The sequence below is a fragment of the Gallinula chloropus genome, assembly GCF_964237585.1.
Source record: "Gallinula chloropus genome assembly, chromosome: 5".
Taxonomy (NCBI): Eukaryota; Metazoa; Chordata; class Aves; order Gruiformes; family Rallidae; genus Gallinula; species Gallinula chloropus.
The window spans coordinates 6552350-6567314 of record NC_140090.1 but is presented as its reverse complement, the minus strand read 5'-3'; the positions used below and the strand labels follow the sequence as shown (position 1 = coordinate 6567314).

At 45.1% G+C, this 14965-nt stretch overlaps 1 protein-coding gene across 1 annotated transcript; it reads left to right on the top strand.

Moving 5' to 3' along the window:
- Positions 1-287: 287 nt before the first annotated feature.
- On the top strand, positions 288-12941 carry HNMT (histamine N-methyltransferase; the record flags this gene model as incomplete). The annotated part of the gene is made up of 6 exons (XM_084265183.1): positions 288-458; positions 1356-1408; positions 4653-4760; positions 8212-8342; positions 8920-9013; positions 12586-12941. The coding sequence occupies exons 1-6, from the start codon at positions 322-324 to the stop codon at positions 12939-12941; spliced, it is 879 nt and encodes a 292-aa protein (XP_084121309.1). The 5' UTR covers positions 288-321.
- Positions 12942-14965: the final 2024 nt, after the last annotated feature.

Sequence of the window (14965 nt, the reverse complement as noted above, 5' to 3'; positions counted from 1 at the left end):
GAATTTTTCTTTTATTTAAGAACCTTTTACTGGGTTTTAACAGAGCCCTGTGTCAGCACAGTTAAAAATTGCTGGCACTTCCTCTGCGCAGATTAAAGATGATGTATTACCCTTTGCTGCTCAGACCTGATTTACAGCTTCTATTGCAAAATTGCGTTAGACTCTCTTCAGTGCTCTAAGGTGGAAGTAGCAGGGCTGAGGACACAGAGCAAAGTCCAAGCGTGTGCTGTGCTGGATTTTCCCCCCTCTGGCGTCTGTTAGGTCTGAAAGAAGAGCTGTGAGGAGCAACGTGTCCCCTCCTGCACCCTCTGGACCCGCAGCATGGCATCCCCCATGAGAAGTTTGCTCACCGACCCCGCCAGATACCTCCAGTCCTTCCGCCTCTTCCTCAGGAACTCGACCGAGCACCAGTGCATGCAGGAGTTCATGGAGAGGCAGCTGCCAGCTGTGATAGCCAGGTAATGTGGAGGTGACCACATCGAGCTGAGGAACAGCCTGGTGACACAGTCCCATGGTGGGGACAGGGTCGGGGGCAGGGGGGGGGTGTCTGCAAGAGGCAGATTGCTGTTCCCTGGCCACCGCCCTGTCTGTAGGTCTCTGGTAGTGCTTGGCCGGGTGTTTCATGTACACACACTGATGAAAGGCTGTTCTTTGGGATGGAGCCAGCCTAGCAGGGAGGAGATAAGGCTGAATTGTTTACTGGCGTGCTTACCCTGACTTGAACCTAAAAGGTGCTAACAGATATTATGTTCTAATGTTACACTGGATTGAAAGCATCCCTTAAAAAGTCATTTTTTCAGGTCATATTTTGTCTCTCTTTAGCATATGCAATTAACCTTGCTGCTTAATTGTGGGTGGGGTTTTTGCTGGAGCCCTTGCCTTGCAGGCTGGTGAGAGCAACAGGCAGTATGAGTGACATCCTGGATCTGGGACCCTGGTTGGGCCCAGGGTCCTGTGGCTCTGACAAAGCCTCAATGAAGGTTTTTAAGCGTGTTTCACTCTCCCCTCTTCCTCCCCATTTTGCAAAACATAAAAAATTCCACAAATAATTTTTTAAGCTGCTTGTCCAGACCCAGGGAAGTCCCTGGCCCCTTGAAGCGCAGATGTGGACGAGGTGAGGACCTGCTTCTGCTTGTATGCACGCATCCGTGAAGCAGAACTCCTCCAGCAATTGCAAAAATAACTTGAAACTGGGACTCTCCAGAGTTCTGAAGGTCTGCTCATGGGCATGCCTGTTGCAGTTGATTTGTCAGTCCTGCAGGTTTAGGCTTGATGGGCTCTCTGCTGCTTCGCATAATACGTGTAACCCTCTCCACTGGGCAGCTCTCCTAAAATGTATAAATACTGTTTTGCAGTGTTGGGAATGGGAAGTCTACAATCAATGTCCTAAGCGTTGGTGGTGGAGCAGGTATGCTATGGGCTTCGATAGTGGTATGCTTTTCCCTCTTTTCAAACAAAGGATTACATATTGCAGAAAGGATTGGAAAGGGAAATAAGTTTTTTCTTGAAAATTCAGCTCCAAGGGACAGATGGCATTAGCTGGTGTGTGGCCACATCCTCTGGGAACAGCTTGTGCTTCCCCACCCTGATTCTCAAGTGTCCTCCATGAGAAACCTCCTTCCGTAACAGGAAGGGGAGGGAGAGGCTTGAATTGCCCCACAGGGTTTCTGTGGAAAACAAAAAAGGAAGCCACATAATGTCTTCAGTTCCTCAGAGCGTTACATTTTCACTTGTGTTGCAATTACTCTCCCCTGTAACTATCTACTGGGGTGGCAGCTCCCCATCATTGCTGCGTCCTGCCTGGTACGGGACAGCCTCAGCTGCCTGTCTGTACCTGCAGACCACTGTCAATGCACAAGTTCCTTCTGGAGCTACTGCCCCCCCAAAACACTGGAGCTGAACGTAGCTTGAGAAGAAATCAGAAGAAATAAGTCTCTTATCTGAAGTTCACTGGGAGGAAAAAAAACTGTACTGATATCATCAAGTGGCTTCTTCCCATTAAATTCTTGCTTAAGTTCCCCCACAATTAAAGCCTATATGTCTTCTAATTCTGCTCTGCCCATTAAGTCATCAAACCTAAATTTTATAAGAAGAGTTAATTCAGTTTAAACGCGTTAGTCATACCCTCTCCAAAGTCTAATCTCAGCTTTGTCAATCTCTCCTAATAAGTAAAAATAATTGTGTGTAAATGGTGGGCGTTAGTTATGAAACAGGGAGTGTGACAGAGTGGGAACATTGCTCTCCAAAGAAAGGAAACCACTTTTCTGCCAAAAAACCCTGGCTGCTTTTGACAGGAGCACTTTACTAAGTGAGGCACTTAACTCCCTAACCCGGGACACTCCATCTTAGCACGATCAATAACATGCAAGAGAAACTCATTCTGTGATGTGAAAAAACCCTACACCACCAAACCTCGGCTCCTCACTGGATATGTTCCCACCACAGGTCCTTGGGAGGTCAGGAGGCAGCAAATTCAGAGGGCAGTGATGGAGTTGCTGCTCTGGCCCCATCCGCCCTGCACTTCCCAGGGAGGAAGCATGGAAGGAAAGCATTTCCCTTGCCCTTTTCCACCTCAAGAGACAAGCAAACCATTTAACGTAGCATCATATCCCATTACAGCCGCGCGTCTACCACGCCTGCCGTCGCCTACAGCCTTTCCCTTATTAAGTTCACACTCCAGCGCGCAGCACTCTGTACCTTTAAAAACCATAAAAGTCATCAGCGCTGCTATAAAGTAGCAACTGGGCTATAAACTATCCCGTTACATAAAATGTTTAATTAGAAACTTAATGGTGAACATAGTGGTAGCCTTTAAAAGGTAGTTGTGTTGGAGAGTTTAAATAATTTGGATAGCCTAATTGCCAAATTGTTGATAATGCAAGCTGCCACAGATTTGACTGTAAAATGCCTCAGGACACTTGTTTGCATATAAAAGAGCTAACCGAAGTCAATTAAGGCAGTGGATTAACTTATGAATCAAAGGGGTGCTTTTTTTTTTGGTTAAAAACCAATACAAGGGTGGTTTGGCCATGGAAGAGTGGAAGGGAATCTATTAACCTATCCACATGTGGAAACAGGAAATTCAGTTTATCTTTCTCAGGACCAGCTCAGCCTTTTTCCAAGGGCTAGGCCATTTTACGGAGAGTTAGGAAAGCCACCCCAAACCAAAACTATTGCTGTAGTTCTTTGCAAACTCTGTGTTCCCACATTTTACCACGGCAGCCCACTGAGGACTGGCTTTGCTCTGATTTTTCCATGGTGTACAGCAATAGCAAAGCTGCAGCTGGTCCTGCTCCATCAGTCAGTCAGTTCCCTTCCCTCAAAGAGGGCTCTTGCACAGATGCCACATGAATTTTTGGTGTTATCAGTTGCTTTAAGAAAAAAAACAGATAACTGATAAAAATTGAACTCTCCCTCACCATGAGACCACACCTGGAATATTGTGTCCAGTTCTGGGCCCCTCAGTTCAAGAAGGACATAGAACTCCTTGAAAAAGCCCAGTGCAGGGACACCAAGATGATGAAGGGAGTGGAGCACCTTCCTTATGAGGACAGGCTGGGGGAGCTGGGCCTTTTTAGCTTGAAGAGGAGACTGAGGGGTGAGCTTATTAATGTCTATAAATATGTAAAGGGAGAGAGTCAGGACAGAGCCAAGCTCTTCTCAGTGATGGCAGCAATAGGACAAGAAGCAACGGGTGCAAGCTGGAGCAGAGGAAGTTCCATGTGAATGTAAGGAGAAACATTTCCCTGTGAGGGTGACAGAGCACTGGGACAGGCTGCCCAGGGGGGTGTGGAGGCTCCTTCTCTGGAGATACTCAAGACCCATCCAGACGCCTGTCTGTGCGACCTATCCTAGGGAACCTGTTTTGGCAGGGGGGTTGGACTCAATGATCTCTGGAGGTCCCTTCCAACCCCTACAATTCTGTGAATCTGTGAGCTCTTTTTAACTATTGAAATGTTGGATCTATAGTTACCTCCATTGGTAAAATAACTGCAATTAGCCTGAAAAGTATCCAGTGAGAACTACTCTTCACAAAGAAAGTACAGGCAGCTCTGGGCTATTCCGTAATCAGGGTTAGGTAAATATAAATGGTATGTGCACTATTCATCTTTCTTATGGAAAAAGTCACGGGACAGAAAGACAAACAGACATGAATGTTGTTTCTGACTCCAGTGTAAACACATCTTCTCCCTCACCCATGTGGTCTGGTAACCAGTGAAATGCTGGGCTAAAAATGCTCTTAATGATTCCGAAGAGATTCTACCAGGTTTGCTTGTGACTTGGGACCATCAGAACTGGAACAATCAGAGACATTTAGGATCTTCCCTGGGGGAATTTAGGCCATGTCCAGGAAATATGAGGTCATGGCACGTGCGTGACTGTGTCTGGTTTTCTCTGGGCACTGATGATTGCAGTCAGAGAAGGGGAATGAAGATAGCTGGGACTGATATTTCAATTTTTTCTCAAATCCTAGAGCTAAAACCTCAGTGGCAATCTGCTGAGAATACAAAGCAGCTACATGCACCTTTGTGGTACATTTTCTGTACATGAAAGGCTGATGATGTCTTCAAAACTGGGGATGCGATATTGTGGAGATAACATTCAGCTGAGCTTTGCTTTCATCTTGTATTTCATGTTGCCTGTTTCCCTAGGTGAGATTGACCTGCTGATCCTCTCAAAAATACAAGCCAGATATCCAGGGGTCACTATCAACAATGATGTGATAGAGCCAAGTGCCGACCAAATCTCCAAGTACAAAGGTAATTTTACATTAAATTCCATTTGGATTAAGCATGCTAAACACATTAAAAAGAGTTGAATGCTGGGTGACCCCACATTCAAATGCTTTCTTGTCAGAATTGGGTCTTAAAGTTTAAAAAGTCACTATTTTATGCTCTTTTTTTTTTTGCCATCATTGCTTTTCAGCAATGTTCAGTCTCATTAAAACTCTTCGTCTCTCACATTGCAAAGAACTCTGCGTGGCAAGCTCTTCAGCTAGACAATGTGTGATTGCACAGGAACAGAGTAAAATCCCCACACTTCAGAGAGGCTTTTTCATTCAGCTTTCCCTGCATCGGGATCCTTCCTCAACGTCAAAGGGAAAATTTTAGTGTCTCATGGTAATTCTCGCATCGCTTATGAATAGATTCCAAAGAACCTCAAAGCGTTGCACTGAATTACTTGCCATCCTTTGCCTTAGAAAACACAGAAAGCAAAGCAAGATGGATAGGAAAGGTTTCTTCTGCATGCTTCATGGCTTAGAGCTTGTTTCTCCCCACCAGCCCAAAGTTCTGAGCAACATTCATGAGGGAAAGCCAAGCATTTTCCAAGGAGGATTGAATTTTAGCAGGGGTGCTTTGGTCAAATATCCCTACAGAGCCAGCATTTAATATCAATCCACAGTTTGATTATCACTGGAACAACATCTACCAGGCTTTACCTTAATGGGCAATTATGGTCTTGTATGGAGGTGACACCGGCTGCTCCACCCAGGCAGTGAGCAGCCGGGAGCAGAGCATACCTTGCCAGAAAGCGGCTGCTGAGTTGAAGGTGGCAGTAATGAATCAACCTTGTCAGCAGTATGTGTTGTTGGAAACGCTCCAAACCGTAGTAAATACCAGACTGTAAAACCACACTGTAAATCTCCAGCGCTTACTCGTGCTTAAGTCCTTAAAAGCAAAACATTCACAGTGTTAAGCGGCTTGTGAAAGTTGAAAGGATAAAAATAAAAAGGTAACAATGCCTTTGTCCTGGCAGTGGGGGAGTTCAGAGTCACTGGGAGCAGAAAGGCTCCCAGGAAAGAAACCACTTGTTATGTGTCTGTCTCTCTGTTCCATGGAACTGATGTTGGAAAGGGGCCTTTCACATTGCTCCAGGCTGAGATGCTGAGATGGCAAAGGGTGGGTGACAGAGCATCTGCTGGGTTTATAAAACAGTTTGGGGACTTGCACACAGCATTTCTGTCTGTCCGGGCTGTGGACTACAGGCCACATGAGACTTGAGTTCCCTAAATCTTCCTGCTGGCCTCACTACCTACGACCAAGTAACTGTTAGTCCTACCCTGCCTCAGCGAGTTTCTTTGCAGAAGAAAGTTAAAGGAAATCTGAGGCGTTGTCCTTATTTTAAGTTTTATGCTAAACGAGAAATTAAATATTCATCCGAATTTCTTGCTTTAAACTTTCTTATTTGGTAATTAATCATGTCCCCAGTAGGTATCATTAATTAGGTTTCTGAGCCCTAAGATTTTCTGTGGAGAGTTGGAGACATTATCTGTGCCTCTGAGGACTCGGTAGTTGTTTTCTGCCTAACCAGATACTTTCTCCTTGGGAAGGAAAAGCCCCGCTCACAAGAGAAACTTCACATTGGGATGTGCAGTGGTGACAAACTGGGGTTTACTGTGGGCTGTGTGGTACATTGGAGGCTTTCCTCAAAGCCTCGTGGCCAGGCTGTGGCTTTCCTTCACTCCTGGTCCATGCCCAAGTGGAGTCCTTTGGTGACCATGGCTGGAGTGCCGGTGGCCCCACAACTGAGCTGCGCTGCCATTGCCTGCATGGCACGGCACAACCATAGGCAGTTTGGGTTTGATGGCACCCATCAAGGGCACATGACTGGCTTCAGGCCCAGAGAGCAATCTGGGTGGAGACCCAGGAGGAAATTAAGGATAACTTTTCAAAATGATTAGGGTGACGCGGCTTGGCTTCAGATTAATCTTTGGGCAGAAACCTCCCATAATGAGAATGAGCCTGCCCTGTCTGAAATCTTGACTTTAAAAGCCCACCTTAGCAAGCAATTCTGTTTTCTTCCTACTGTCTCCTTGCAGACTGTCTAGTGACTGAACTGAACTGGATTGCACCGGATTATTTGTGGTGGTGCAGAATGAAGCCGGAATATAAAATGGCAAATTAAATCTGAAAGCAAATTAAATCTGAAAGCAAGCACTGGGGCCAGTGACTGATAAATGGAAGCAAACAGAGTAATGGCAGCAGCATCCAAAAGGGGTGACCCATTTCCAGCCATAAAAGAGATGAGATAAACCCTGATGGAGCATTTCTCATCTGTCCAATGGGGATAGGTCCTCATCAGAGCCCAAAAGGAGAAGCGTTGTGGTTAGTGCTGTAAAGGCACCAGTCTTCTCAGATCATGTTGCTTGGAACATGTGTTCTGTAGCTAAGGCTCAGGCTGCCTTTGGGCCATGAAAGTTTAAAATTTATGTTAACTCCAGCGAAGCACAGGAACCGCGTCAGGGCTAGCGTTGTCCTGGAGCAACCCCGAGCACCAGGCAGGAGCACAGTGCCAGCAGATGGACATTAGTATTCCAGCATCCCCTAAAATATGAAATCATCCCTCAGTTTTGCTCCTATAAAAGCAAAGAAACACAGCGGTGAGCCAGGATCTTGGTATAGCTTACTCCTTGGATCCACTTCTCCAGCTTTCTCCTTCCTCCAGTTGCTGTATCCACACTGCAGGGAGGTCTGAAAACACACCATATGTCACTCTTTACACTAGCCTTTGCCTTAAAACACTATTATCCCTTTTTCCTGAAGCGGTTGTCCAAAACTGTGGGCTTTTTAAAAATTATTTGAACACATTGGAAGCTAAATGTCAAGAGATGGGCTCTTGCTCCTTCTCCCACCATCCCCATGACACATTCCCAGAGTGAGTCATTTTCTTTCTCTGCCCTTCTTGGCCTCCAGTTGTGGTTTTTCTCCAAAACACAACTGCTCTGATCCATCCTCGAGTCTCTGGAAAACCCTCTGTCATGACCTGACTCCTTCCTGTTCAGCCACGTGGGTCTTGCATGGTACCTAAGCAAAGGGGTCATCAGCTCTTCTCCCATTCAGTGGGAAATGTGCTGCTCGTGGCCTCATAACTGCTTATCCCAGCCAACATCTTTTAATGCAGCTTATACCAGTCATGTTGAAGACTTTCTTTTTGTTTTGTTTTTTTTTTAATTAGGTAGTGATGGGAGCATCCCAAATGAGAGTGTAAAGACTAAAGCATCAGACCCTCTTAAGGCTTCATCCTACAAAAACCTTTGCAGCCCCCTTCTCACAATCGGGCTCAAGGTTTTACATATTCCACTGCTGTGTTAAAACCAGTACCAAAAATCTCTACCTAAAGATGAGTTTGGGGTGTATTAAAGCTCAGAATGGAAATGGGCCCGGTATTTGCAATTGAGATAATGGTGTCCTGCCTCCTCCTGCATTTCAGAGCATGTGGCTGAGACATCGAGCCTCGAGAACGTAAAGTTTACCTGGCATGAGGAGACAGCTTATGAATATGAATGTCGAATGAATGCAGAAAAGAATTCTAAAAAATGGGACTTCATTCACATGATCCAGGTAAAAAGTCTCTGTGAAGTAAATGTTGTCAGACTTGGCTGTTAAAAGCATGCATGCAGTATGTGACCTCATTATCGACTTCCAGGGGAAGAAAAGTGAGTTTATTTCCCTGTAATTTAAAGTATTTAAGGATAAGCAAACGGCAAAAATGAAGGATGAGTTACAGCCAAGCAACAACAGTCCTATTAACCAGGCTGGGGGTGGCAGTCAACTCAAAACCCATTTTAACTGGTGTTTTCAAAGCTCCTTGTCCTCTCTGTGAAATTGCCTTTGTGTTTCCCAGTTTACTGAAGCCATTACAAGCTATCCTCCCTGCTAAAAAAAAGCCAAGTCTTTTTATGTCAGGTTAATGAATGAACATGAGCTCGGGCCCAAAAGAACCAGGGAGCAGGGAAGGCAGTGACAGCCCCAAGCTTTCAGTGTGAACCTGCTGCCCGGCGTTGTGCTTACGTGCCTTGTCATCCCTCTGCTCTTTCATCACGATTGCTCCCATTTGGCTTCTTTTACCCAGTGGTACTAGTTTATAAAATGCACCAGGGCTGTGCTGTATCTCTGTAAGCATTTCTGCTCTTCCCAGATGCTGTATTATGTGAAGGATATCCCAGCGACCATCCGGTATTTCCACAGCCTCCTGGAAGGACAGGCGAAGCTGCTGATCATCCTGGTGTCAGGTGAGAGCTTCTCCATCAGGCAAGAGCCACGAGGGCTTCAGGGTTCCTGCATGTTAAGCACAGCTTGGATAGAACCTAATGCATCTTTTTTATTTAAAATGTCCTTTATCACTGACAGAGGTGAACTGGCTGAGCAACAAACGGCGTCCATCCACCCACCCCCATTGAAATCTGCATGCTGTCTATATCTGTGCAGCTCTGTGCTGTGGGTTGTAAAGCTCAAGGCTTTGTGAACTACCAAAAACCGTGCTGTAGGCACAAAACACCTTTTTTTTCACCCTCTGCCTTTCCCCATCCTATGGCCTGGCCAGCGATGGATGGCAGCGGAGAGCCCTGAAGTGGGCAAGAGGCTCCGTCCCACAGATCTCATTCACAAGAGCCCCTCCAGCCTCTGCTGTTTTCTGTAACAGGCTTTTCGGGCTGGGCCCCACATTATCTCGCTCCCGGAGACTTGCTGCATTAAGCAAATGGCTACGGAGGGGCTCGGCTGTGCCATACAGCAGGTGTTAGAGCACATATGGTTCATTTTCTTCTCAAACTGCCCATTTCCTTAATATCATCATTTCGGGTGGCAAACGGCGTTCTTAGGCTGTTTCAGAGCTCGGAGAGATCTCTGTGGTCAATCCAGCAGGAAAATGCAGGACCGGAGTCACCGACGACCTTTAAATGCTCTGGGCAAGGTATGCCAGAGATGGTGGGGTCTAATTTGACTCTGGGAAGCCTTTAATTTGCCTCACAAGCTGTGGAAATGTTAGTTGTGTAAGCAGTCACATCTGATAGTTTTGTCAGGAATGTTAAGTGTTATTTGTTCAGAGGTTTAGGCTTAATTTTGTAATTGAACTTGGCCATGCCTGCACACTGTGATGTGCTCAGCGAACTTATTTTGTGTCCATGATGTGTCCACAACAAATTGATGCTTCTCTGAATTTATTCAAACTACTTTTTCTCCAAAATGTTTTTGGTTTTAAGTGTTTTCAGGCAGTTCACTACCAGAAATCTGTATTTTTAATGATCTGAGTTTTTGTCCTTGTTCTTTGACTGAAGGAGTCAAAGAGAGACTGTTCACCAAGGAGTGCAGAGATAGGACAAGGGGCAATGGCTTTAATCTGAAAGAAGGAAGGTTTAGGTTAGAAGCCCCATCCCTGGAGGTGTTCAAGGCCAGGTTAGATGGGGCTTTGGGCAACCTGGCCTAGTGAGGGTGTCCCTACCCACAGCAGTGGGGTTGGAACTAGATGATCTTTGAGGTCCCTTCCAACTCAAAGCATTCTGTGATTACATGATTCCTGATTATAGGTAATTGAAACTCTTTTCCAGTTGCTTTGCCTGTCCCTTTGGATATCTGCGAAATGTGAATATAGAGAGGAACGTGTGTCTATTCAGAATTAACGTGATTAAAAATCATATTCATGAAAAGCATGAATTCATGAAAAGTATTTGCAGTCCTCTCTGGGCAAGGTGACTCTGTGTTTTCCGATGGAGCAGAATGGGCTAGAAATTGCTGGGACCAGCAAGAAAATGGGAGAGAGGAATAGGGCTTAGGATAGCAGAGGAAAAGGAAAGGGAAAACCTTGGGAGAATAGAGAGGGGGAAGGAAGAAGCGCTGTGAAAATGAGCATGGACGCAAAAAGAGGTACCAAAAGATAAGCAGAACAAAGCTAATTTAAAAAAAAAAAAAAAAAAAAAAAAGAAGGTTATGTCATTTCCAACACAAACACATTAGGATATGTTAATTAAAAAAACCAGGCTGAGAATAGGATTGATAGGAGAGGGCTCGGTCAGTCGGCGAAGGTTGTCATCCCTCCTGCTCCATCCCTGCCGGGAAGAGCGGGCGAGTGGCAAGAGCTATGCGCTGTTATTTTTAACACACTTAAAAGAATCTGTTTACATCGCCCTGAAAACAAAAGTAGTGCCATATGCTGAGCCTATTGAGAGCTATTATAATAATGCTGCGTTCAGGTAGTGTATAATTGCTCGGCGCAGAGATGGCACCGAGTCACACAACACTGACACCAGCAAATTTCCTGCAATTAGTGCTCTCTATTCAATTTCCACCAGGTGAAGGAAAATATTGTAGCCTCTCTTCTAAACACCAAACTGTTTATTTGACTATAAATAACTGTTTGCAGACAAAGCATTCGCAAAACCGCCGAGCAACTGGTTTTAGTGGTTATGGAGATTTATAGTCATAACTCTCAAGAGCTCCTCATTAGGCTCCAAGTTATTTTCATTCCGTCCCGTCATCCTGGGTGATGCTTTTATAAATGATTTATAGCAGGAATGCTGAATCACAGGTCCAGGGTGAGGGGAAATAAATGTGCAGAGGCACATCTGGGGAGTTTTCAGTTGACCCAGTTGGTTTCTTTGTAAAATGCCCCTTGAGAAGAGGCATGTGCATGGTATAGAATCATAGAATCATAGAATCATAGGATCACAGAATGGTCTGGGTTGGAAGGGACCCCAAGGATCATAGAGCTCCAACCCCCCTGCCACAGGCAGGGACACCAACCTCCAGGCCTGGATCTACACAAGGTTGCCCAGGGCCCCATCCAACCTGGCCTTGAACACCTCCAGGGACGGGGAATCCACCACCTCTCTGGGCAGCCTGTTCCAGCACCTCACCACTCTTTCTGTAAAAAACTTCCCCCTAATATCTAATCTAAACCTTCCCTCCTTTAGCTTTAGTCCATTCCCCCTTGTCCTGCCATTATCTGCTCTTTTAAAAAGTCGAATCCCCTCCTGCCTATAAGCTCCCTTCAGGTACTGGAAGGCTGCAATGAGCCTTCTCTTCTCCAGGCTCAGTTCTGCAGGTGGTAGCGGTGCTCCAGGAGCTTTTTCCTTCCTCACCCGTTATTTTTGCATACCCAAATAACACGCAGCCAAAACACCCTTCTGGCACCAACTGAGGAGGTCTGTTTGAGGTGAGGGGCAGCCCCTTCATTGCCCATACCCAAAAGCATGTGAGCACCATGGAGGCAAAAGATGAAGGGTGGGAGGGCAGTGCAGCTTCACCCTCAGCTCTGGCCAGCCCACCCTTTTCTCCACCACGCATCCAGCTGCATGGACAATGTGATCAGAGGTTTGCACCCCAGGTACTTCACGTAGCAGAGAGATAATTTACAGATAAGTCTTTCAATGAAGCTTGTGTAGCCCAACCACAAAGTAATTAGTTGCAGGAACAAGAGATGATTTGGTATTCCAAACAGACAGTTGAAATCAAGAAGATGTCACTGAGCAGTCAGTGTTCAGCACGTGGACTATGAAGGATGATGTTGCCTACACGTGTGAAGCAGAGGGAGCGGAGGGTGGGAGGACTGAGTGCACTGGTCTGCTCTGGTCTCCACTGGAAGCTCACATGGAAGTGCTGGAGCTCCAGGGTAGGTAAGGTGTCCATCCCCTCCTGTGGCCAGGAGCCCCAGAAGCAGGGAGGCACCATGCCTCAGGACACACACCCAACTCCACTGAGACCCTGCTCACAATGACAAAGGTTGCTAAAAACCCCCAATGTTCAAAAATTTGTTCACATACTGTTTTTCCCTTATTTCTGAGCATTTTTCTGATGGTTTATCTCTCAGAAACCAGCGGCTGGGAAACACTGTGGAAGAAGTTTGGGTCTTCCTTACCTTTAAATGATCTCTGCTCTTACGTTTCCTCTGCTGACATAAAATCGCTACTGGATTCATCTGGGCTGAAGTACCAACTGCACGAACTCCCATCCCACATGGACATAACAAGCTGTTTTACTGAAGGGAACAAAGATGGGGAGCTGTTGCTGGATTTCCTGACAGAAACCTGCGAGTTTTCTAAAACTGCTCCTCCTGAATTAAAGCATCAGGTAATGGAAGAGTTAAGCAAGCCTGGATGCAGTGAAAAAAGAGATGGGAAGGTGTTTTTTAATAACAACCTGAGTGCAATAGTGATTGAGCCATGACTTAACCTCTTCTTCCTTCTTGTTTTTCATACTTTATACATGGCTTAGCTTACTTCAGCACTAAATATAATTTCTGGCACCTGTTAAGTAATTAATATTAATATCTGTTGTTATAAATGATCTTTAATATCTGATTAACTCTATACAAATCTGGTGTGTAACTTGCCAAGCAGTTAAGTGTGCTTTATCGTATGTATACTGTATAATCAGAGGTGGCTTGGACCATCCCCTCAGACACTGCAAGAAACCTGGCCATTTCCTACAAAATAATCAAGAACTCCATGTTTTCATCATCTTCATTTAAAAATTCCTTGCACACAGAATAAACAAATTACAGCCTCTCAGTGCTGCTGGTAAGGGTGGAGGATCAGAACGACCAATCATTTGGGTGACAGCTCAATGGGATCTCTTGAGCTTGCTCCAACTTCAAGATCTTATACCTCCACGTAAAATAAACTCTGATGCCAAACAGATGGGGTTCAGTGGGATTTGTGTCGTTTTCAATGGGGTCACGCCAGGTAAATCTGTGCAAAGCCAAGTATAGGATGTTCAGCAAGAAGGTGCTTCACCTCCTTGGTCCCTTCTCCATGTGGGGCTGTCTCTACTCTGGTGGTGGATGCGTTTGTTTTGCTAAATGGTTTTATGGTTTTAAGAAGCGTTAAAGTCTCTCCAAGGCACAATGCACGGCGGAGTTCAGTGTAGCTGATGGAGTGTGTTTAATGCTCTGAACGCTCAGCTTATCTGGGGAGACAGGTGTGATTCCTGCCATTGAGATAATTTGATTCAGCGCTGAAATGGTTTGCTTTATGTAAAGCTTTAGCTGCAAGAAATGATGTGTTAGTTTTGCATATACATTTCTGATACAATATAGATTATTAAAGATTTGAAGTGATTTACAAAGCACCATATTGGGCATTAAGAGCTGTTTATGTTCACTTTACACCGAATTGTTTGAAATGCACACTTCTCCTAGTGATCAAATATTAATTCCAGCGTATTTTAGAGTCTTTCTGGGATATTTCTCAGCTGTTGAGAACAGAACAAAATCTATTACTGCTTTTACACAGTTTCCTGCATTAGAAGACCTCTGTATATCTGTAGAGCTGTTATGGTGACACGCTGAACGGGGAAAGAAACTCTCTCATTAGGACAGATTGCTGCATGCATTCCTAATAGGAAACAAATTAAAGTTACAATTCTTTTCATAGCTCTTTTGTGCTGTCTGTGACCTTGTCTAAATGGTGCGTGTGAAGGAGGTGACCGCTGAATATTGTCAGGAGTGACGCATCTTTGGGAGACACAGAAATGCCAGAACCAAAAAACACCCCCCTCAACCCAAACCCAACAGCAAAACCCATCAAGGAGATGTACATGCTTATCCTCTTTCTTTTCTGGATTAGCAGAGGTAGCAAATACAAGAAAAAAGCTTTTAGGGAGTAGGTTTGTTATGAAAAATCTGGGAGACAACAGGAAAGAGAGGAGCTGATCTGGAGAGATGAAAGGAGATGACCACAAAAAAAAGGAGGTTCAATGTGGAAGTCTGTGAGAGCTCTTTCCCTTCTTTAATCAGACAGGGAGAGGCCAGGGCGAGGGAGGTAGTACTGGGAGCGTGGAGATGTACCAGCTCTCATTTAAAAAGCAGGATTCACCAGGGAAAAAGGCACTTTCTCCCCAGGATGGAGAAGAAAACTCCTTATCTAAAAGCGGACATGCAAGGGTGCTCCTCCACTGTTGCTTTTGCTCCTGAGGAGAATCTCATTAAAAACTGGTGGAAAAAAAAAATACCATAGACTCCATTCGGTATATGCAGCTGCTTCCATTAAGGGGCTGGGGGAAAACTGAATCCAGAGAGTATCTTTCAGGGATAAATTATTTTTAATTTTAAATTCGCAACACATGCATTCTGAGAAGTAAGTACTGTAAGTATTATTTAGTGGGAAATGAGCGTGGGGAAGCACGATTTTATGCTCATTTCACCATAAAAACTGAAGGAGTTTTTGTAAATCTCTCAAACAACTTCCCAA